General features: G+C 58.2%; 4 protein-coding genes; 1 reads left to right on the forward strand and 3 right to left on the reverse strand.

Moving 5' to 3' along the window:
- Positions 1-17186: 17186 nt before the first annotated feature.
- On the reverse strand, positions 17187-18644 carry CHC_T00004658001 (hypothetical protein). XM_005716057.1 is given in 2 exon segments: positions 17187-17216; positions 17217-18644. The coding sequence occupies 1 exon segment, from the start codon at positions 18642-18644 to the stop codon at positions 17217-17219; it is 1428 nt and encodes a 475-aa protein (XP_005716114.1). The 3' UTR covers positions 17187-17216.
- A 59-nt stretch (positions 18645-18703) lies between these two features.
- On the forward strand, positions 18704-18979 carry CHC_T00004659001 (hypothetical protein). Its single transcript, XM_005716058.1, has one exon. The coding sequence runs from the start codon at positions 18704-18706 to the stop codon at positions 18977-18979; it is 276 nt and encodes a 91-aa protein (XP_005716115.1).
- Positions 18980-19031: 52 nt separating this feature from the next.
- Positions 19032-20128, reverse strand: CHC_T00004660001 (hypothetical protein). XM_005716059.1 is given in 4 exon segments: positions 19032-19348; positions 19349-19710; positions 19808-20021; positions 20022-20128. 2 exon segments carry the CDS (start codon positions 20019-20021, stop codon positions 19349-19351), a joined length of 576 nt encoding a protein of 191 aa, XP_005716116.1. The 5' UTR covers positions 20022-20128; the 3' UTR covers positions 19032-19348.
- Positions 20129-20591: 463 nt separating this feature from the next.
- CHC_T00004661001 (hypothetical protein) lies at positions 20592-20774 on the reverse strand. Its single transcript, XM_005716060.1, has one exon. It carries the CDS (start codon positions 20772-20774, stop codon positions 20592-20594), a length of 183 nt encoding a protein of 60 aa, XP_005716117.1.
- Positions 20775-21476: the final 702 nt, after the last annotated feature.

Consider the following 21476-nt stretch of genomic DNA (forward strand, 5'->3'; position numbering starts at 1 on the left):
CAGCGACACACCCGCATCCCGCAGCAGGCGTAGAACCTCGCGGACGTGTGTGAAGTGTTCCGTTACGGTCTTGGAGTAGATGATAACATCATCCAGGTACACCAGTGCGGTTTCTCATTTTACCCGCGACAGTATAATGTCGACGGCCCGCTGGAATGTCGCGGGGGCATTCTTCAAACCGAACGGCATGCGGAGGAAACGGTACAACCCGCAGTGCGAGGCGAACGTCGTCTTGTCGCAGTCCTCCTCGGCGATTTCTACTTGCCAATACCCGCTGTTGCAATCCAGCGTGGTAAAGACAGTAGCGTCGCCGAGGGAATCGATGCACTCGTCCATCCTCGGCAACGGATAGGAGTCCCGAACGGTGACTGCGTTGAGCTTTCTGTAGTCGACACAGAACCGCATGGTACCATCCTTTTTAGGGACGAATACCACGGGGCTTGCCCATTCGGCCGTGGCGGGTGTAGTATAACTACAAAAGAATTAGATTAGAAATTGGATCCGGCTCTGTAAGGCACGAACCTTAAAGACAGCCGGTACCACACGTGTACGGGGGCACGCGCCCCCACGTGTACTATACGTGTACGACACGTATACAGTCAGCCCCGTCGGCTGACAGTGCCGACTACAGTAGTGCCCCATAGTACAGTACTTACTGTACTAAGTTTCGATAGACTAATTGTACATTAAATGACGGAGCGAACCGGCGGCGGCGAAGGGGACAAGCACGGACTTGTCCACGACCTACCGCCTAGGTCTGACTCCCAGCTTATTCTAAGGAAGCTTCCGTTAGCTACCTTAAGGTGAGACCGAGCGCGGGAAGAGAACGCGCGAGCACGCGAGCGAGCCTAGATCCACCTCCACCCGTCAGCGCTGGAACGTAACCCAGCGCTGCTCCGGGGCGTCGAGGCGTAGATCGGCCCGCGCGTGTGCGCGTCCTCCCCCCGATCCCGCTCTACCACGCTACCCGGGCCCGTGCTCCGGTTTCGTTAGCTGGTCCGACTTCCCCCGTCTTCTTGTACGTACGGGTCTTCCAGGACTAAGCATACACCCCTATCCGTTTAGGGGTGTTTATGCTACAGCGGGTTCGATTACCCCTGTCGTGGGATCCGGCCCACGATGCGTAGCTTCGACGGTACGGACCCGATCCAGCTGCTGCCGTTCTTGAAGGATATCCGGATAACCTTCAACTCGCAACACCTGACGGAAGTTGTTGCGGTACGAGTTCTCGCGCACTTCTTAGAGCGCGACGCGGAGCGCCTGTATACGAGTTATACGATGCGTGGCCTCCGCGCCGGCCGGCTCCACGACGACGTGAGCTGGCCAGGGCTCGTAAATCAACTCTTGAAACGCTACCTCACGGACGACGTGTTAGGTGAAGCGTACGACGCTGTCGCTACGGCGAAACAGAAACCCCACGAAACGGAGAGCACCTTTGCGGACCGGTTAGAAACTGCCGCGTTCCGGTGCACAGCAGTGTTCTCCGAACAATCCCTTGCGCACTACTTCGTGCGGGGACTCGCACTTGCGACCCGTGCCGCAGTTTCCGAGACCGGTCAGCGGCTGCCAAGCAGCCAGAAGACCGATCTACCGACTATCCGCTGCATCGCCACGGCGGAAGGGACTACGTACCGCACCCGGCGCGGGTTACCCCTGCCGGACCCGAAACCGGCAGGGACGGCTGGCAGGACTACGAAGTCCGCCGCAACAAGTTCGCCCGCTTCTACCCTCCATGTCGAGGAGGATGAGTGGCAGGCTGACCCTGTCCTCATTACGCAAGGAACGGGGCCCGTGGGAGGACGACCTCCCACGCCGATGTCGACCGGAACGACATCCAGTTACGCAACCGCCTTCGCGCACACTCCAAGAGTGGCAAGGGGTACGGACCCCCGGGTCGCAGAGCTCCACATCTCGAATCGAGATGCAGGAGCCGAAGCCCCTCGCGTACCCCTCCTCACCGATGAGGAGGCGCGCCACGCGGCGACCTTCGCCTCAACGGATGGCAGCGCGTACGTGTGCTGGCTGTGCCGTACGTACGGGCACGCCATGTACGCCTGCCCGTTCCTGTCGCCCGAACAACGTATGTTTACGGCGTACAGGAACTACCGATACCAGATGGAGACGCACCCCGGTGCGCGTAACCTCCTCCGGCAGTCGGTCGGCGAGGGCCGTCCCCTGCGTCAAGGTTTCCCGAATCGTTCATGTGGGGGCGCACGCTTCGCCCCACGTGGAGGTGGGTATCGCCGTAACGAACTCGATCGTCGTGATCGACCCGATTACCGCCAGGCGGACACAAGGTATCCCCGTCAAGGAAGGGGAGGTGACCGGGACCGTTCTCGGTTACCTCAACAGGTATTGAATGCGATCATGTACTTGCAAGATTGGGTAGAGGGTCCGCATCCCCTACCCGAGGAGGGTCACGAAGGAGAACCGGTTCTCCCTGTCCCCCATATCCTGCGACGTCCCGACGTCGCAGGTCAAGGTCAAGAAGTACCCGAATACTTCGCCGATAACGTGGTGCCGCAGTGGGTGAGACGTCCCGACCCACGGCGTCGAGAAGCGGAAGAAGACCTGGCCGCCGATAGCCAGGAAGGTAGCTCCAATAGCACCGGTAGTTCGAAAAAAGGGTAAAGACGGTTACGTCCACGCGGTCGCGTGAGCCGTCTTGTCCCCACAAACTCGACCGGTCCCCGCGTGCTCGCCTAGGTCACGGGGGGTATTGTCCGATAATACAACCCTCGCCACCGGAAGCGAGCACGGTAGCCCCTGCAATGCCGACACAGGGGGGAGCAGACGTCGAGGCCTCCGTTAGCCCGATGTTAGAAGAAGACAGCACCGGGACGCCCGTAGTCCCGGTGATGGGTAATGAAAAGGACGGGAGTACCGACGACCGAAAAGAATCGGTCGACCCCCAGACTCCTGTGAGGCCAACGGAGCCGACGAAATGTCCGCCACGTACGGACTCAAGCACCCGAGGGGGCATCACTGAGACGCGGACGCCGCACGACTCGGGCAGAAGGAAACGCAGGAGGGGCCAGAACCGAAGGCGACGACCTCGGCGGAACGATCTCGCCGAGCGGGTCGCGCCTAAGAGGGTCGACGGCATTGTATGCCTCATGACGTCCAAGATATATAACGTCCTTGGCTCCGTGGGCACCGAAGGTAACGCGTTCAAGCCCTACACGATCGCCGTCGATACGTGTTCGGGCTACAACTTAGTGAGGAAGGCCGACCTCCCTCCCGACTGGACCCGCTTCGTAATACGGGACGCGCCATTACCCCGACTGGCTGGCGCGAACAGTAACCCGCTTCGACTTACGGCGGTCGTCCGCCTTGCAGTCCGTTTGCGGAACACGACGTTCCGTATACCGTTCGTGGTGGCGGAACAGCTTGCCGTTCCCGTTCTTCTCGGCACGGCGTTCATCGATGCCCACGTACGTAGCATCGACATCAACGGACAGAAGCTCGAACTTCGACGCGGTGGCTCTGTAGCCATCGTCGACGGAAAGGGGGAGCCGACTCCTCCTACAAGGCGACACGGACGCCAAAAGAGCCGGCCGGATGTACGGGATGAGGCCCCGCAGGCGATCCGAGTCGCCCGCTGGGTTACCATCCCCGCGATGTCGCAAGCCCGAGTGCGCGTCATCACCGCGGGGAGGGGCGTCGTGGTCCTGGAACCAAAGCCCTCACTCCAATACCGACATGGAGTGAGGTTGACGAATGGTGTCGCCGAGGTTCTGCCGAATCAGACCTTCGACGTCATCGTCGCAAACTTTTCGTGACGGGAGAGGCGGCTTCCGAAGCACACCGTCGTGGGATACGCGAAGCGCAACCCCCTTGCGATCCTCACGCCCGAATGGAGGGTTGCCAAGGGGATCGCACACGCGCTACACCTGACCGACTTGACCGATCAAGTCGGGAAGGCCGGAGCTGGACGACCAAGCTCCGACGAACGGACGACCGTCGTGAAGAAAGGGGTGGTCACGGACGAACGGCCACCTCAAGACCAACCGACGGCGGGGAGTACTGTACCCCCGCAGAAGAAGGATCCCGAAAATCCACCGATGGATTGGGAAAAGGAAATCGACTTGTCATACATCGACGACGACAAGCTCCGTGGCCACGTACTCGAGATGATCCGTAAGCATTCGAGCTTGTGGAGCGGTGCGCTCGGAACTATACGAGCGACGGAACACCGCATTCCTCTCGAACCGGGAGCGAAGCCGATACGTTCGATGCCCTACCGTAAGGGGCCCGCGATGCGCGAAATGGTCGCGAAGGAGGTCAACAAGATGTTGAATGCAGGGGTTATCGAACCCGCGAGCACCGAGTGGGCGTCCCCGGTGGTGCTCGTACCGAAGAAACACGGATCTCTTCGGATCTGCGTGGACTACCGGCGTCTCAACGCGAAGACTGCAGCGGATTCGTATCCGCTGCCTCGGATGGACGACTGCATTGACTCGCTTGGAGACGCAGCCGTCTTCACCACGTTGGACTGCAATTCCGGTTATTGGCAGATCCCGGTCGCTCCGGAAGACCGGGATAAGACCACGTTTACTACGCACATGGGCACGTTTCCCCACTTGCGCATGCCGTTCGGACTAAAAGGGGCACCGGCCACCTTCCAACGCGCACTCGACATCATCCTATCTGGCGTACGTTGGCAAATAGGCCTCGTGTACCTGGATGATGTCATCGTGTTCTCACGTACGCACGAAGAACACGCGAAGCATCTCGACATTGTCTTGAGCTTGCTGCAGAGTGCCGGAATCTCCCTCAAGCTCAAGAAGTGTAGCTTCTTTCAACCGAAGGTACACTACCTGGGGCACGTCATTTCCCCAGGTAAGTTAAGTGTTGCCGATACGGCGGCCGACGCCTTCAAGACCTTCACATTCCCGAGGACGCTGACGCAAGTGCGCTCGTTCCTCGGGGCGTGCAACGTATACCGCCGATTCGTTAAGGGGTTCGCGAAGATAGCCCGTCCTCTGACCGACATGACGCGTAAGGATTCGGATCCTGACTTCTACAACCCTACGGAGGCGCAACGGGAGGCGTTCGAGAACCTCAAGAAGTCCATGATCGCTCCGCCGATCCTCGCCCTTCCGCGGTACGGCCGTCCGTACATGATCGACACGGATGCGAGCGCCTACCAGTTGGGCTGCACGTTGCTCCAAGAGCACGACCAGCCAAACGATTGGCGCCCCGTAGGCTATTGGTCCTACTCGCTGAACGACAGCGAGCGCAACCACAGCGCCACGGAACGCAAGTGCTTCGCCGTAGTGTGGGCCGTCCGCACACTACGGCCGTACGTTGAAGGCACGAAGTTCACCGTCCGGACGGATCACGACGCGCTGAATTGGCTCATGTCCCTCACGGAGAGTTCCGGAAGGCTCACCCGGTGGCGGCTACGTCTGGCTGAATACGATTTCACCATCCAGTACCGCCCCGGGCGCGTGCACCAAGTACCGGACGCCTTGTCACGCCTCGTGTCGCCAAGAGTCGCCGGCGACCCCCGCCCGGCCATCGAAGTGGATGAAGACATCCCCACCTTCGACGCGGGTACGACCGTTCCAGACGTATCGAACGAGCTCGCGGACCACGTCTGTACCGAAAATGGCGACCACGAGGTCGAACACGTCTTCGCGACAACGAAAAGCCAAGCTGGGCCACGAAGAAGGCCGCGCGTCCGAACGCGCGATGAACCAAGGGGCGACGACGAAGCCCCCGTTCTCCAAGGACCCAGTCCGTTCTGGGAGGAGAACGACGAGTTCGACGCCTTCGATCTCGAACGCGCCGAAGAACCCGAAGTCGGGGCGCCCGCCTCCGCGGTCGCTCCTCCGCAGGACGACCTACCGGCCCCTCTTACGTTTGAGGAGATCGCCGAGGAGCAACGCGTGGATGAATTCTGCCAAACCGTTCTGGCACGACAGTCAGAGTCCCGGGACTCCACGTTCTTCGAGGACCACCAGGGGGTGCTCAAGCGGAGGCACCCCTTCGACCCTGATATCGTACAGGTGGTGGTACCTCGGACGCTCCGCGCCAGGCTCCTTCGCCTGTGCCACAACCCGGCCATCGCGGGACACCCGGGCCAGAACCGTATGTACTACGCGCTACGTGGCGAGTACTACTGGCCCCATCTCGCCGCAGATGTCGCCGCTACGGTGCGGGGGTGTCGAACGTGCGCGATGAACCGGGTTAAGTTGCGGAAACACCTCAACCGTTTGAGGTTGTTCCCGGCAACTCGGCCGCTCGATAGCCTGGCTATCGACATTCTGGGTCCGCTCCCCAAGACGAAGTCAGGAAAAAGGTTCCTGCTCGTAATTACCGACCGCTTCACTAAGCTTACGCAGGTTGTCGCGCTACGTACGATTACCGCATACGCCGTCGCAGTCGCGTTCTGCGACGCCTGGGTATTTATGTACGGCGTCCCGTGCACGTTACTGTCGGATAACGGACCGCTGTTCAACGCCAAGTTCTTCCAAAGCACGTGCCGGGTTCTCGGGATTACGAACCTTTATACGTCGGCATACCATCCGCAGACGAACGGACAAGTCGAGCGATACAACCGGACGATCGCCTCAATGCTGCGCAACTACGTAGGCAAGCACCAAGACGACTGGGATGTGTACGTGGGGCCGCTTACGTATGCGTACAACTCCCACGTACATCGCACCACACGCACCACGCCGTTTGAGCTTGTGCTCAGCAGGCCACCGCCAGAGTTCTCCCTTCGAAGAGTCGATGATGGCGTTCCCCCTGCCGACAGGGGGAGTCAGCGAGCTGAGTTCCTAAAAACGCTGGACGATACGATACAAAAAGCCTACGGAAGCTTGCGTCGGACCCAAGCACGATACAAACGCGACTTCGACAAGCGCGTTCGAAGAATTAACGCACGTCTTAAGCCCGGGAATTACGTGTACCTGAACCCCTCCGATGGGGGGAAGACGTCGAACAAACTCGCATCACCGGCAGTCGGACCGTACCGAGTGCTCGCGAATGACAAACGCACCATCACGATCGACCGCGATGGTGTGACCGAGCGCGTCTCCGCAGACCGCTGCGTGTACTCACCCCCACCGGCGAACGAGCCTCGGGCGAGCACGACGACACCCAGTGACCTTGCCGTCAAGGTCAGGGAGGGGACGCAGTTCGCAGTAGAACGGCTGCTCAAGCACCGGGTCATGGAGGATGGAACTTCGGAGTTCCTCATCAAGTGGGCGGATTACGACACTCTCACCTGGAACGCGCGGACTCACGTCCCAGAAGAGCTCGTGTCTCGCTACGCGAAACGACTTCGAGTGCGCACCGGTAGGGACCTCATTTCGGACCTGAACGCGGACGTTCGGTCTTGAGGAAGGGGCCCTCAACCGTTCCGGTACGGCTAAACGCAACCGTTTCGTTACGGTTATATAAGTCTCTCGCAATTGGAAGACAAGGAACGTCAGGAAGGATAGGCCTACGAACGATCGCCGACAAACGCGAGGCATGTCAATACGTATTGACAAGCAAGGTCAGGGTTACGAACACCCATCCACAACCGTCGAAGGAGGATGCAGTACGAAGGACGCCATGGAGAGCAAGGCGCTTTGCTGGTCTCTGCGCACATTGGGACTAGACAGTACGTACTGTCTGACGAAAAAATGGCAGGCGACGACGGTCTAGGAAGGAATGGTTCACATAATAACCGAAGGGACGAAAGAGCAGTCTCTGTTAGTGGCAAGAACCCAGACGAAGCCCTCACCGAGAGGACGCGCGCAATGGGCTCGAAGATGCGCGCCGGTACGCGAGAGTACGCGTAGGCGAGAGGTGGAGGGTTCGGACGAACGGCCGGGAGCACGGGCCGTATAGGGCTCGCTGCACTGCAGCGCCAGTCCGCCACGGTACACTCAAAATAATGGGGGGCGTATGACAGCGCACCAATCACGGAGTGTGATTTAATTTTTGCTGAAATTATTTTGGCGGGAAAATTGGCCAAATTTTGAGGTGGTTTTTTTGGGGTGATTGGATCAAGGGCTCAGAGCTGTTGCTGTGCGCGCACGCGCGCGCACAGGTACTGCACGCCGCTCATACGCCTGACAGCAAGCACCGGCGCCGGTGTCAATCCGCCACCAACTGCGGAGAAAATAACGAAAAAAGAGGGAGCGCGCGCGACAGACGCCATTCACGTGCGCAAAGGTGCGCACGCGCCGCATGAGGGCCACGCAATACATGGCGGGCCGAGCCGCCATGGCTGTTGTACTCGGCTCCTGGGACGGTGGCATGGGAGCAAACACCGTACACGGACCCCTCCCTCACTCCCGGAGGGAAGACGGACCCGACAACAGCTGTTACCATCGAGGAGGACGTCCCCTCGAGAAGCGCGCACGCCACTCGGCTCCCTTGTAGTAGCCTTTCCTCCCGCAACCGCGTACTGCGCAGGCGACCCGACCGGCACGGCGCCGTCAAGCTGGCACCAAAGTGGTAAGGCGGCACGAACAGGAAGTCGACAAGGGGACCGGGCGTGAGGAGAGGAAGGGGTACGGCCCCCTTTCCGAAGCCCAAATACGGAGGGAGAGACGGCTCTCCCTACGCCCCGAGAAGGCTCTCCCTACGCCCCGAGAAGGCGGACCCTAACCCCAGCCGACGACCCAGCCAGGCAACCACAGTTCCGGCAAGGAGGAGGGTGAGTCCAAGGGCACTGCTCCTCGACGTCCCTGCCCTACACGGACGAGGCAGCATCCGTGCGCGCGGTAGCACGGCAGAAGGCGGTACGACCCGCTGTCCGTTTGGAGCATCAGCTCCGTCGCGTGACTTAGCCCGTGCCCCGGGGAACTGGCCTCTCGCGCCGTAGGGAGGACGCTCAGAGAAGGAGTCGAGCGCGAAGGAAGGAATTGAGGGGGGCACCACCAGACGACCGGCGACGAGATCACGGACTCGAATCGCGTAGGGGAAAGCTCCAAGGCCAGCAAGGACGAGCCACACGGAGCAACCTGCTCCCTACTTCGAACGTGGATGCTACTTCGCATGGCGAACGGTCCGTCCGGCTCGTGGGTCCTGTAGGTCATCTGCGGAAGGAGAAGTGCAGTACCGGTCGATCGTGACGAGCTCAGCGCTCGTCATGAACGGAGGATGCATGCCACGCGTCTCCCCGCCTACGCCGATTCCGCATGCACGGGGAAGGGCCCCCGTGGAGATGATACTTTCTCTTATCGTATACGCGCCCCGTATGCTGTCTTAGCGACCGGATGAGCAAGGAAGCAAAAAGGGGCCCTAAGTGGCTTTACGAAGATTGGAGTGATCAAGGGGGAGAGAGGCGCCGCACGAAGGAGGACAGCGCTGTATTAGCGGTTCGTACCGCCAGGAGGAGCCGCCGACCCCAGAACGTAAGTGCTCGGAGAACCGACTGGAGGGGGAACGTACCCCCTCCCCTCATAAGGGTCCGGAATCCTCGGACGCGGCACGGAACCGGACGAAGGGTGCGTGGCAGAGAGAGATCGGAGAGTGTCACGCTCACGGCGGTAGCGATCTCGCTCAGTAACCGCACGTTCCAAAGCGCCTTCCTGACGAAGGGAGGACTCCCGTAAGTCCCCCAGTTCACTCTGTAGCTGACGTAGCTGAGAAGAAAGGGCAGCGCGTTCATCCCCAAGGCGACACGCCTCTGCGCTACGAGCCAGGTACCAACCAGCCAGCGTACTGAGGAGGCTACTCACGCGCCAAGTTCGGTCGACCGAGTTCCCCAAGGCCAGCAAACGTCCCAAGGCAAGCGAGGCCTCTTCGGTCAGGCCCTCTGCGTATATGAGACGGATACGTAACAGGTCGGGACGTACCCGACCCTGCGAGAGGATCTTGCCGACGGTGATCCCTGATCGAGCGTAACGACGCCATGCGTACCTTAGACGACCAAGAGGAAGTGGCGTCGATCGCTCGAGGGGTACGCCCAACCACTGCGTCGTGGTTGCTGCGTCCTCCTGGGCTATTCAACGGATATCCCGAGACGCCTTGGGCGGTGTCCCGGGGCGCCGACAGCTCCCATAAGCGCCATACGACCCCTCCGCGGGCTCGTACGCCGCGCTCCCCCGCCCCGACGACGGGGCCTCACCATTCCGCTCCACCCCCACGTTGGACTGCGCAGCGGCGACGGAAGCACTGCAGGGGCGGCACCCAACTCCGTGGACAACGTAGTCTCACGGGACCGCCGCCCTTGCTGGAACGGCGGAAGGGAGGAGACCACGGGCGTAATCGACGCGTCTTGGAGCGGAGATGCCTCTTGCCTTGCCGTGGATCCTTGGGAACGGACCGGCCCTTCGACAGCTGGTGTAACGATTGGGAAGCAAGACGGCTCACCGTGCAAGGGGTCTGTCCCCGCTAGGGCCCCAGTCGGCGGGGAACCTGCCATGACAACGAGAAGGGGGGAGCCGACGGGCCCGGTTTTGCGTACGATAATCAGAGAAAACAAACGCGAAGAGGGGATCAAGCAGAAATAGGGGTCAGCACGGGAGGTGGAGAAGAGAAGGGGACCGGCCAGCACGCGCATAGGCCACCGTCCGGGAAAAGAGGGGCGTGACGATGGGACGCGATCGCGAGAGGTACGCGGAGGGCTCGAGACGACTACAAGCTCGGACATTTCCGCTCCCCTCAAGCACGTGTGGACGCGGACGTCCACGCTTGAGGGGGGGGGGTGGTGTAGTATAACTACAAAAGAATTAGATTAGAAATTGGATCCGGCTCTGTAAGGCACGAACCTTACAGACAGCCGGTACCACACGTGTACGGGGGCACGCGCCCCCACGTGTACTATACGTGTACGACACGTATACAGTCAGCCCCGTCGGCTGACAGTGCCGACTACAGTAGTGCCCCATAGTACAGTACGTACTGTACTAAGTTACGATAGACTAATTGTACATTAAATGACGGAGCGGACCGGCGGCGGCGAAGGGGACAAGCATGGACTTGTCCACGACCTACCGCCTAGGTCTGACTCCCAGCTTATTCTAAGGAAGCTTCCGTTAGCTACCTTAAGGCGAGACCGAGCGCGGGTAGAGGACGCGCGAGCACGCGAGCGAGCCTAGATCCGCCTCCGCCCGTCAGCGCTGGAACGTAACCCAGCGCTGCTCCGGGGCGTCGAGGCGTAGATCGGCCCGCGCGTGTGCGCGTCCTCCCCCCGATCCCGCTCTACCACGCTACCCGGGCCCGTGCTCTGGTTTCGTTAGCTGGTCCGACTTCCCCCGTCTTCTTGTACGTACGGGTCTTCCAGGACTAAGCATACACCCCTATCCGTTTAGGGGTGTTTATGCTACAGCAGGTTCGATTACCCCTGCCCGGAGCATGCGGTCGATCTCCGTTTTCTCTTTTTCCCGTGCGGTTGGTCCAGCACAGTAAGGTGCCTGGTAAATCGGGCGAGCACCCGGCTTGAGCTCAATCCGGTGCTTCGTGGCCCCGATTTTTCCCAACCGGCCGGTCCACATCCCCTTGAATTCGGACATGTCCGAATTCAAGGGGATGTGGACCGGCTGGTACTGCAGTACCTCGAGGACCTCCGAGCGCACTTCCTCGTCCTCGGCACCGATATGGAAGTCCTCCCGCCAGGAATTGGGGTCCTCCTCAGAGGCGGCGGTGCCTTCGGGTTTATCCGGTCCGTCCGCCCCGAGTGGCGCCCTTTGCAGCGTGGCTTGTTCAGCCACGTCCTTGTCCGTGCGGTTGTCGATGAATTCTCCCGCGCCATTCCCTGCGGTTGAGAGGTTGGAATTAAATATCCCTCCCCTTTCCTTAGCTTCGGCCGCTTCCGCGGCCGACCCCCCAAGGGTTAGGATGTGAGTGGGCAACGGTAGGGCCAGGCCGATCACGGTATGCTTCGGAATGTGCACCGGGCGGTGCCCGAAGTTGCTGAGCATTACCGAGAACGGTTTTTTGGGGACCACGTCCATGACCCCCTGGGCCATGAGTGTCAGGTTCTTGTGCGCGGTTTTTGGGGAGTTCTGCAAAAATCACAGACCCCCTACCGGCGTGGCGGCCCTCACGAGGGCCTGTGTCATCGGGGGGATTGTCACCCTTTTGACGAGGCGGATTTTCCGTGACGGTGTCGTGGTCGGGAATGCCGCCTGCTTCCGCCCGCGTTTTTCCGACGGCGGTAGGTGTCGCACCGCACTCCTCGAGGCCATCTTGCGGTCGTGCCTCGAGGGGGTGGTCCCGACCAACGCCATTGGTGGCGCGTCGTGGAACACGACCTTCCGTTGCGGTGGGAGGATCGCCTTGACGTGGCGATCGAGAAAGGTCGTACCGAGGATACAGTCCACGGCGAGGCTCGTCACCACCAAGAACGGGATGCGCGCGATAAATTCTCCGATACGGACAAACAAGGAGATCTCTCCTAGAGCTTTCATTGCGCGGTTTGACGCGTCAATGAGCGCTGGGCTCCGAACCGGTTTTATCGACGGTCGCCATGACTCGGCGACACACCGCAAATGGATGAGGTTCGGGCCGGCTCCTGAGTCGAGCACTGGCGTGATGGCGACCATCAACGCCTGCTTTTGGCCAACCGTGGCGGAAACCTTATAATTCTGCTTCTTGAAGAAGCAGATGGCCCGGATTTCCGTTCGGTTCCCCGGTTGCGCTTCCACTGGCGCAACCGGTTCGGGGGTGCCTGAGCTTCTGAGGCTTGGTACGGGGAGAGACGTCGTCGCCTCTACGCGTTCTCCCCGGCTTCCCCCGTGAGCAGCAGGTCTTCGCGGGTTTCCTCCGCGGCTTGCACCACGTGGTCTTCAGTAGGGCCGTGGTGCGGCTCTTCTATCACGTTCACGCCCGCGGGGGTCGTCGGACGCTGGTTTCTCCAAGCGGACGGCCCCTGGCGGTTGAATGGGGATCCCGGACGGAGGCCCTGCCGGATGCGAAGCTTCTGGTAGTTGGCTTCTCGTGCCTCCAGAAGCTCGGCCCGCAGGCCCGCATCGGCAACGACGGGACACTCCTCTTGTCGGTGCGTAGTGTCAAGGCAGAACCGACACGGCGGCGGTCCGGGGAATCCCCCACTGGAGAACCGGACCCGTGGGTTCTGCCCCTGCCTCCCGTACGGTCCTGCGCGCACATCGCCCGGGTTGGCGGGCGGACCCGCGGCGCCTGATGTCGAGGCTGCCGGCGACGGGTAATAACTCGTCGGCGGCGAGCTTAACGAGCTCAGCGTCGCGGTGTGGTCCGTGACGGCCAAGATTTCTTTTGCCACGGATCCTCCAGCTGTCGGGATGTCGGATGCCGACTCAACCGACAGCACGGGCCGTGTCCTGGCGGTACGTTCGAATCTTCTGGCCGCTCCGGACGGCTCCCGGGATGCCATGGCTGACATCCCCTGCCGGCGGGAAGCCCGATTGGTTTCCCCGATCGCTTGCGCGTATCGAGCCACGGATTGGGAATCCACATCCAGGTGCGTAGCGAGGTAATTGCGGACCTGCGCGCACGTGGTGGGAAGTAACCCCTCGACGAATAGGGACTTCAACCGCAGGTCGGAGAATACCGTACCGCATCGGAGGGCCTTGTCCCAGAGGTGGTTACTGTAGACCTCCTCCGTCATGTTCGAACTTTGACGGAAGGAGGTCGCGTCACCAACCGCTTCGGAAATTACCTCATCGGTCGCATAGGTACGCAACAAAAAGTTGACAACCTGCGGGTACGTCCTGAGCAGTTCGCACCGCTCCACGTCAACCGCCATGGTATTTCCATTGAGACGGGACTGGAGTAGGGCATGAGCCTGACCGGTGAGGTAGAATTGGAAGCACCACACGGCGGCTCCCTCGGTGATACCGTTGTGGTCGCACGCCATCTTGAGGCGTGCGAGGAATCCCAATACCGCAATCGGATCTTGACCACTGAACGTGTGGGACCTCATCTGCACGTCCAGTTTCTTCCGGTAACGGTTAATGTGCCGCGCTACTGTACAGTCGCAGCGCGAGCTACGCCGTTTCAGGCGGTAGGTCTTGTAGTTGACGGCCTTGGTAAACAGGTCATTGAGCGGCCTGATTACCGTAGGCCGTCGCTCGTCGCCCCTTGGAGCAGCCCGGCGGAGTCTGCTTGAGCGACAACGCTCCCCACCCGACTCGGTACTGTAGTCTTCCGAGTCGGACGGTTCTTGCCGGTGACGGTCCCGGCTCCTATCGCGGCGTGCCCTGTGACCCCGCATGCGAGAACCATCCGAACCGGATTGGTCGTCATCGGAGGGGTATCCTCCCCCTCCAGCATCGCGGTATCGCCCGTGGCGTGCCTCGCGGTTATCGCGGTATCGCCAGCGGCGTTCCTCGCGGTTTTCATCCGTCCTGTGACGGGGGTCTTCTGCGTCGGAATACCGGGTGTATTCCGCTTCGGTTCTGCGCGTGCCGGGTGCACGTCTTGTGCTCAACCGGTACGGGTCCCGATTTTCTGTCTCGGGGAGCCCCAGGCGGTTTTCTGTCCCGCGGGGGTCACCTGTACCGGCGAGTATGGGGAGGACATTTTCTGTAGTCCTCCCTGTAGCACCGTGAACGGTTGGGAGATAGATGGCTCTACCATCCGGGTGAGGGTCCATCCTATCAATCCCGGGTACGGCGCCGATCGGATCAGCGATATAATTGCTTGAGCCCGGAACGGTTTCATGGCGCGGCGCCAGCGGCGGTGCCGCGCCTCCCGTTTCGGTTGTAAATGTCGTGGCCAGACGAATGGCCACGGCGGAGCTAATAGCTCCCTTTAGAGCCAATGCGGTGGGAGATTCGTCCTCCTCCGCGGCGAGCGCGGCCACCACCTTGTCGCGTATGAGGAGGGCGATCTTCTCGTCCAGCAGGGCGCGGAGCGCGGCGTCCGCTTGCTCCGCCACCAGCCCCGGTACCGTTCGGTCGAGGCAAACCTGGACGACCTGAGGTAATTCCTCAGCGAGGAATTCCTCCATCCAGGTTTGTAATCGCGGGAGTAACGCGTCGTACAGTACTTGTACGCGGTTTCCCCCACCAGCCGGTAGCCCGGCCGTGGTGTCCGAAACGAAAGGGGTCTTCTGGCCCCTAGTAGACGGCGGGCGTAGCAGGGCTTCCGGATTGTCAATCCGGGGGCGCTGTGCGCCTCTGCCACTGCGGGTACTTGCTCGCCCGGAGGCGGTATCTTCTCCGGCGGTATCCGCACGGTTCATTGTCGATGATCACTGGCGATCGACGCGGTGATTTTCGACCTCTTTCAATCCGATCGGTAATTGCTCGCGCTGGCAATCCAGTGCGGGCTCAACCTCTAAGTTATACCTCCACAAGAGTACCAAAATGTGGTATAACTACCTTCGTCCCGACCACTCGGAACGAGGGGGGTTAGAGGTGAGGGAGCACGCGACGCTGGGTTACCCACGCGCGCATAAAAACCGTACGGATGGACTCGAAAAGAAGGAAGGCTCACGTGGCCGGTGACGCGCAGCCGGTCGGTGGTGTTATACCCGGACGGCCGGTCACGGGTTAGAAGCCCGAGCTAAAGGAAAACCGGAACGGTGTTAGCACTTAGCCGTAAAGGGAAGGGAGGCGAGTCTGCCTCCTCTTTACTGGGACGGGGCAGGTGCCCCCGGTCTTAACCCCTAAGTGGGACGCCAGGACACCTGTCCCGCTACAATAGCAGTTACTTACTGTATACCAGCTACTGTACACAATTAATAAATTTGTGCCATTAACTACTAATTACTATTTATGACCGTACGGATTACACACGTGTAGCTGGTGGAGTATTACTGTTCTCCGCACCGGCCACCAGCTGTAAATACAACTCCTTACGGTTGTGCTGGCGCTTACACCCGAGATCACTGTATGCCGGGGCAGCAGCGGTGGCGCCGTCGCCTCCGCGCAATTGTACTACAGTTTGAAAGGAATGTTCATGGCAGTGCAAAGCGCTGCGGCGCAAGCAATTCCTCCAACACTTCTGGGACATACCGGATCTATAATGGGATTTGGATCCGGAAATCTCGGATTAATATCCGAGGTGACTCCGGGGTGGCTGATTAGGCTTGCCGGTTTGACGAGCCGCTGGAGCCTCTCCGAAAAAACGAGGAGTACGCTCCGGAGCCCCCGTCACCGAGGTCCCGGCACGTCCTCTTTTTCTTGGTGAAGGCGCTGGGTTCCTTGCACTCGGTTGCTCCTCTGTAGTGACCACGCTCCCCGCAGTCATAGCAAATGGACTGGGTTTCGTGGTCTGAAGACAGTTGCCTCTTGCCACTGCCTCTAGGTGCGTTTCCACGGCTAGAGGTAGTGCCGCTTGCGCGGGATCATCCATCTGAAGATAGTCGAGCTGTCCTTTAGACCCGGGCTTCATCGACAATCGCCTTCTGAGCTTCTGGGAGCCCGCGCTCATAGAGCGTGGGTCCCAGAAGCTTGAACATTGTCTGAAAAGTGCGATCCGTGCCTTGATCGTGGGCGACTTTAAGTGAGTCGGCCCACTGTCCAACCTTTTTGCGCCAGGCTTCTACATCGCCATTGGCGGCGAACAAGGGCGGATCGAAGTCTCCTGATAGTTTACTCATCTTTCCCCCTGGGCCCATAACTGTGGGAGAACGGGAACGGTGAGGTTAGTAGTAGCCGCGCTCGTCGCGCGCAGTGGCGGGGAAAAGGAGTCGCGAGAGTGAGGGGGACGGGGATACCTCGGACGGAGAGTCTCGAGACTCTAACGGGGCACTCTGATCGGGTAGCAAGTTACCCCCGAGGGCCGGCCGGGATACCGCCCTCGGACTTTAATATCGCCGGATTTCCCGCCGGCGCGGCGCGCGGATAATTTTCCCCTTTTCCCAGATTTAGGGCTAACCAAATAAACTCCAATTTCTAGCTTCCCACACTTGCACTACTTTTTTGAATCCCCTCCCGCCGAGTCGTGAAATTGTTCACATGACAAATCGCTTCGAGTCTGCTGTGCACGGATGCCGCTGTGGACCTCTGGCAGTAAGCACCAATTCCGTGGGCGCTTCACAGCGACAGATTCAATGAAGCCCACGTCCTTTTCACTTTTGCGAAACTAACAACTCGTCATGCAACAATCGGTTCTGTCCGTTTGCTATACTTTACATTAGCGGTCACTGTGCGAAATCGAAATTCTGTCACGAGCGCTGCAATCAGTGCAGCTCTCGAAATACGAACTGATCGGCTGACGTGGCCCATCAGCGGGTGCTGCCAGGGTTGGCGAAGCCTCGTCATTTCCGATTGATTGAGATGACGACTTTGGCTTGTGTTTCAGTATAAGTATCCCGACATGTTAACTGTTTATTGTTACCTACGTTTCCCACCAAATAGTAGCATACTCAACATATCTGATGTAGAAGTCGTGGAGCGCTTAATTGTGTAGCTTGGCTGTCGTTTTGTGACCGCAGTTGAACTGCGAACCACCGTAGATGAACCTCCTGACGCCAGGTCCTGCGTGCGCGCAGAAGATTGCGCCTGGGGCTTCTGGGCTTTGACAATGGGTTTCTTGCTTTGAGAGCCAAACTGCGTATTCCACGCTTCCAATTCCTGAATCTGTGACTTGTTGCTTGAAGGTCGCACGATGCGGAGAGCTTGTTCGAAATCATTCACGCCGCAAGCTCGGACCTCGTTAACCTTTATGTTCGACACGCGTGATCCTAACTCTCGCAGTGGCATCAAAGAAGCTTCTCTACACAGTGCCTTCATGTCTGACCCGGAGAAATTTGTTGTTTTTCGAGCGATAGCTTCAAGGTTGGCCGCCGATAAATTCCACCGTACATCCCGATTTCTTGTTGTGACCTTGCTCAGAAATTCCTTGCGGCCACTTACGTCTGGTAGTGGTACATAAATTCTTCGATCGAGCCGTCTTCGAACAGCATCATCTAAGTCCTGGGGGCGGTTTGACGCTGCCATGACGTAAACTTTGTCCTCCGTAGAACCGCCCATAGCACCATCGAATTGCGCCATAAACTCCGTCTTCAGTCGCCGCGAAGCTTCATGTTCGTTTTCCGAGCGCGCTCCGAGGATTGAATCTACCTCATCGATGAACACAAAAGAAGGCTGTTTGTGTCTTGCCACTTGAAATAACGTTCTGACCAGTTTTTCGGATTCTCCGTGAAACTTACTGTTCAGGCTTGAAGCAGAAATAGAGAAGAAGGTGGCGTTTGCGTTGGTGGCGACCGCTTTTGCGATTAGTGTTTTGCCAGTCCCAGGCGGTCCGAAAAGAAGAATTCCTTTCCCGGGTGCACGTAGACCGCTGTACAAGTCCGGTCTTAAAGTTGGAAGGACGACCATCTCGTGCAAAGCCTTTTTCGCGTCTTCCAGTCCGTAAATATCGTCCCATTGCACTTTTGTGCCGCTATCGAGGATTTCTGATTCAATCGCCTTGACGAGTGGGTCATTGCGATCAACAGTCGATGGTCGGGCGGATGAAGAACCCGCGACTGCCCCGCTACTGCTGCGCAGAACACTTCTTCGGTCCTCGACGCTTTGCAAATGCTTCGACAGGGAGGCTTTGGTTTGCGCAACCAAGCGTTGCTCTGCGGGAGCCAGTTTTGAAAACGCCAGAGCTCCAGGCGAAAATGAATGGAGGTATGATGTCAAAAGTTCAGCGGCTTTGTCATAGGCGGCAAGGGCCTCACTTCCTTTCTTTGCTTCATCCAGCGACACGGCATGCGCTGTATGCGCTCTCGCGTTGCGTGCCAAAGAGTGATGAAGTTGAAATGCTGCGGTCATGAGAGCAAGATAGGAAACGCAAGGTGATAGAAAGCGACAAGTCAAGAGAAGGAGGAGGGATGAGCAACGAGCTTCGAGAGGTGAGAGCTTGCTGTATTGTGATGTCGCTGAATGAAAACGTTCTGGCAGTCAGAAAGATCTTCTTTCTGCCTTGTGATGACGACAGCACGGGAAGCTCAGATGGGAAAGAAGGCTCAGCGCTGTGGTCAACTCTAGTTGACTTCCAACTACTCGTCCACGGGCACAGCTGTTTTGCCAAGCGCTGCGGTGCAACTGGGCGCTGTGCCCTTCCTCCCTTCTCTATCATGTCAAGGATGGTGAAACTACAGCAATGAAGGCAACTGTAAAGTGTTTTGATGATTTTTCAGGTTTTTGGCAGCAAGTTTTCAAACTCAGGCACATATCAGTCCAGTAAAGTGTCGGCACTGTCCAACCGTGCCTGGTCGATTGTTTGTGACTGTGGATGAAGGCCACCAGCAACGCAGACAGGACTTCGTCGGCAGCGGGGCAATCATCGCGGCTTCATTAGGTTGTGCAGATTTTCCAAATAATGCCTGGCTTTGGTAGCATGTATGCAGGCGCTATAGCCATCTTGACTTGCGAGCATGGTGTCCCACGAGGCTATTGTGAAGTCATTTTCTTTCAGACGAATATCGAATGATATTTACTCTGCCATCCACAAAACGAGTGACACATCCCATGACTTAAAACAAGTTTTGAATAGCAGCTACTTCTCCCTTAATCTCCAGCAACTCTTGTTTTACATCACCTCCTGATTTCTTTTCCGAAACCATCACAACGCTCGTTGGTCGTTTTGTAAGCCCCGCCGCCCCTAGTTCCGTTTTTCTGGAGACAAAGCAGTAGGGAATGTTCGCTTCCTCGCAGACCACCGGCAGATGAGCGATCACCTCTATCGGGAACACATCACCTGCCATTATGACTACACCCTTTTGGCTTTTTCGAATGGCAAGAACTACCTCTTTGATGCCTCTGCAAATCGCCTTCTCCTTCGCAGCATGACCGATCAACTTGAACAGCTTCTTTGTGAGTTTACGTCCTGCCATGGCTGCGGAATTAAATTAGGATTCAACAAGGATAGTGAGGTCAGCATTCAAAAATTGGCGTCGAGTGAGGTAGATGTCCAAACTCTGTTCTGTACGTACGCGTAGCGATGGGGGAGACAAGGGCAGGAACTTCAGGTACGTCCTCGGCTTCCGGCTCTTTGGTTTTGTGAGCTGAGCCATTGGCCTTGTCATCCTTGGTTGCCAGACGTGCCAACTTCTTCAAACGCTTTCGCTCCGCCTTGTCAGGACGGTCAGGGGTCTCCTCAACTACTCCTTCAGACTCGCGCCTCTTTCGCTTCTTCTCGGAGCCCATGATTCAATGAGAGTAAATGTGTGTCGGAATTCACGCGGAAATTTAACAATTTCGTTGCCGTATCGATCGGGGATGACACGCGCGAGGTTCGGCATGTGCCCCCCAAACTTAATCCTTCTTGCCGTCGTGGAGAGGAAGCCCACATATAGTTATCATACATTGGATCCAGATTTTACTGGATCCAGGATCCAGATTTGATTTCATTACAGTAATAGGCAGCAGAGGTTTGCAAATTGGGAGGCAGCAGGTCTGACACTGGCCGCTGAGGAAGAGGTGCGTGCACTGGATATGAGCGGCGGATCGGCTGCGTCGCAGCAAGGATTGCATTGGGATGGTGGAAGGCCAAAAGCCGGCTTACTTGTGCAAAACCATCCCGTCTGGCAGACAATTGGTCTGCACACCAAACCTTCTTCAACATCATCACTGAACTTCGTGGCGAAAACGACTGTACTTCGATTCCTCTGATTACGCGAGCGCCATCTGCATCGCCACCTCAGTAGACGGCGTGTGTGCAGGGCGCCGCATCCAAATTATTCTGACAGTTAGTTTGCGCATTAACCTTGGCTTTTGCTAGGCACACATTCTCATCGCCATGGTGGCCGGACCCATTCGCCTCGATGAGGTCCTGGCCTTCAATTCTATCGGCATTGCGCCCACGTCGCTGTCATTCTCTACATGCACAATGGAGTCTGACACCACGATTTGTGTTCGCGAGGCACCCGCTGGGGGATCGGGTGGAAGCCTGGTCGTCATTGACCTTTCCAATCCAACTCAACCGAATCGCAGGCCCATCACTGCAGATTCAGCCCTAATGAATCCTGTTTCTAACCTAATCGCTCTCAAGGCGGGTAACCAGCTCCAGATATTTGATTTCGATGCGAAGACAAAGGTCAAGTCTGTTGTTTTGCCAGATGCCGTCGTGTTCTGGAAATGGATCTCAGAAAGGACGTTAGGCATTGTGACTGGGGCGGCTGTGTTCCATTGGAGTGCTGGTGACTCCACGTCGGAGCCGGTGAAGATGTTTGATCGGCACGCGTCGCTGGCCAGCTCTCAGATTATCAACTATCGATCTGATCCTGCTGAAGAATGGCTTGTGCTGGTTGGCATTTCTTCCGCCGGTGAAGGTCGTGTCAGTGGAAATATGCAGCTCTACTCTACTGAGAAAAAGATTTCTCAGCCTATTGAGGGACATGCTGCTTGTTTTGCATCTCTAGCCCTCGAGGGTTACCCCACCACTCTATTTGTGTTTGCTTCAAAGACTGCTGCAGGGGTGTCCCGTATGCATATCATTGAGGTGAATGCCGATAAAAAACCAGCCGGTGCCCCACGATTCGGGAAGAAAATGGAAGATATCTACTATCCCCCAGAGATGTCAGGTGATTTCCCTATCGCCCTTCAAGCGTCAAGCAAATACTCGATTGCGTATCTTGTCACAAAGATGGGATATGTTCATTT

The sequence above is a fragment of the Chondrus crispus genome, genomic scaffold (assembly GCF_000350225.1).
Source record: "Chondrus crispus Stackhouse genomic scaffold, scaffold_24, whole genome shotgun sequence".
In the NCBI taxonomy this organism is placed as follows: domain Eukaryota; phylum Rhodophyta; class Florideophyceae; order Gigartinales; family Gigartinaceae; genus Chondrus; species Chondrus crispus.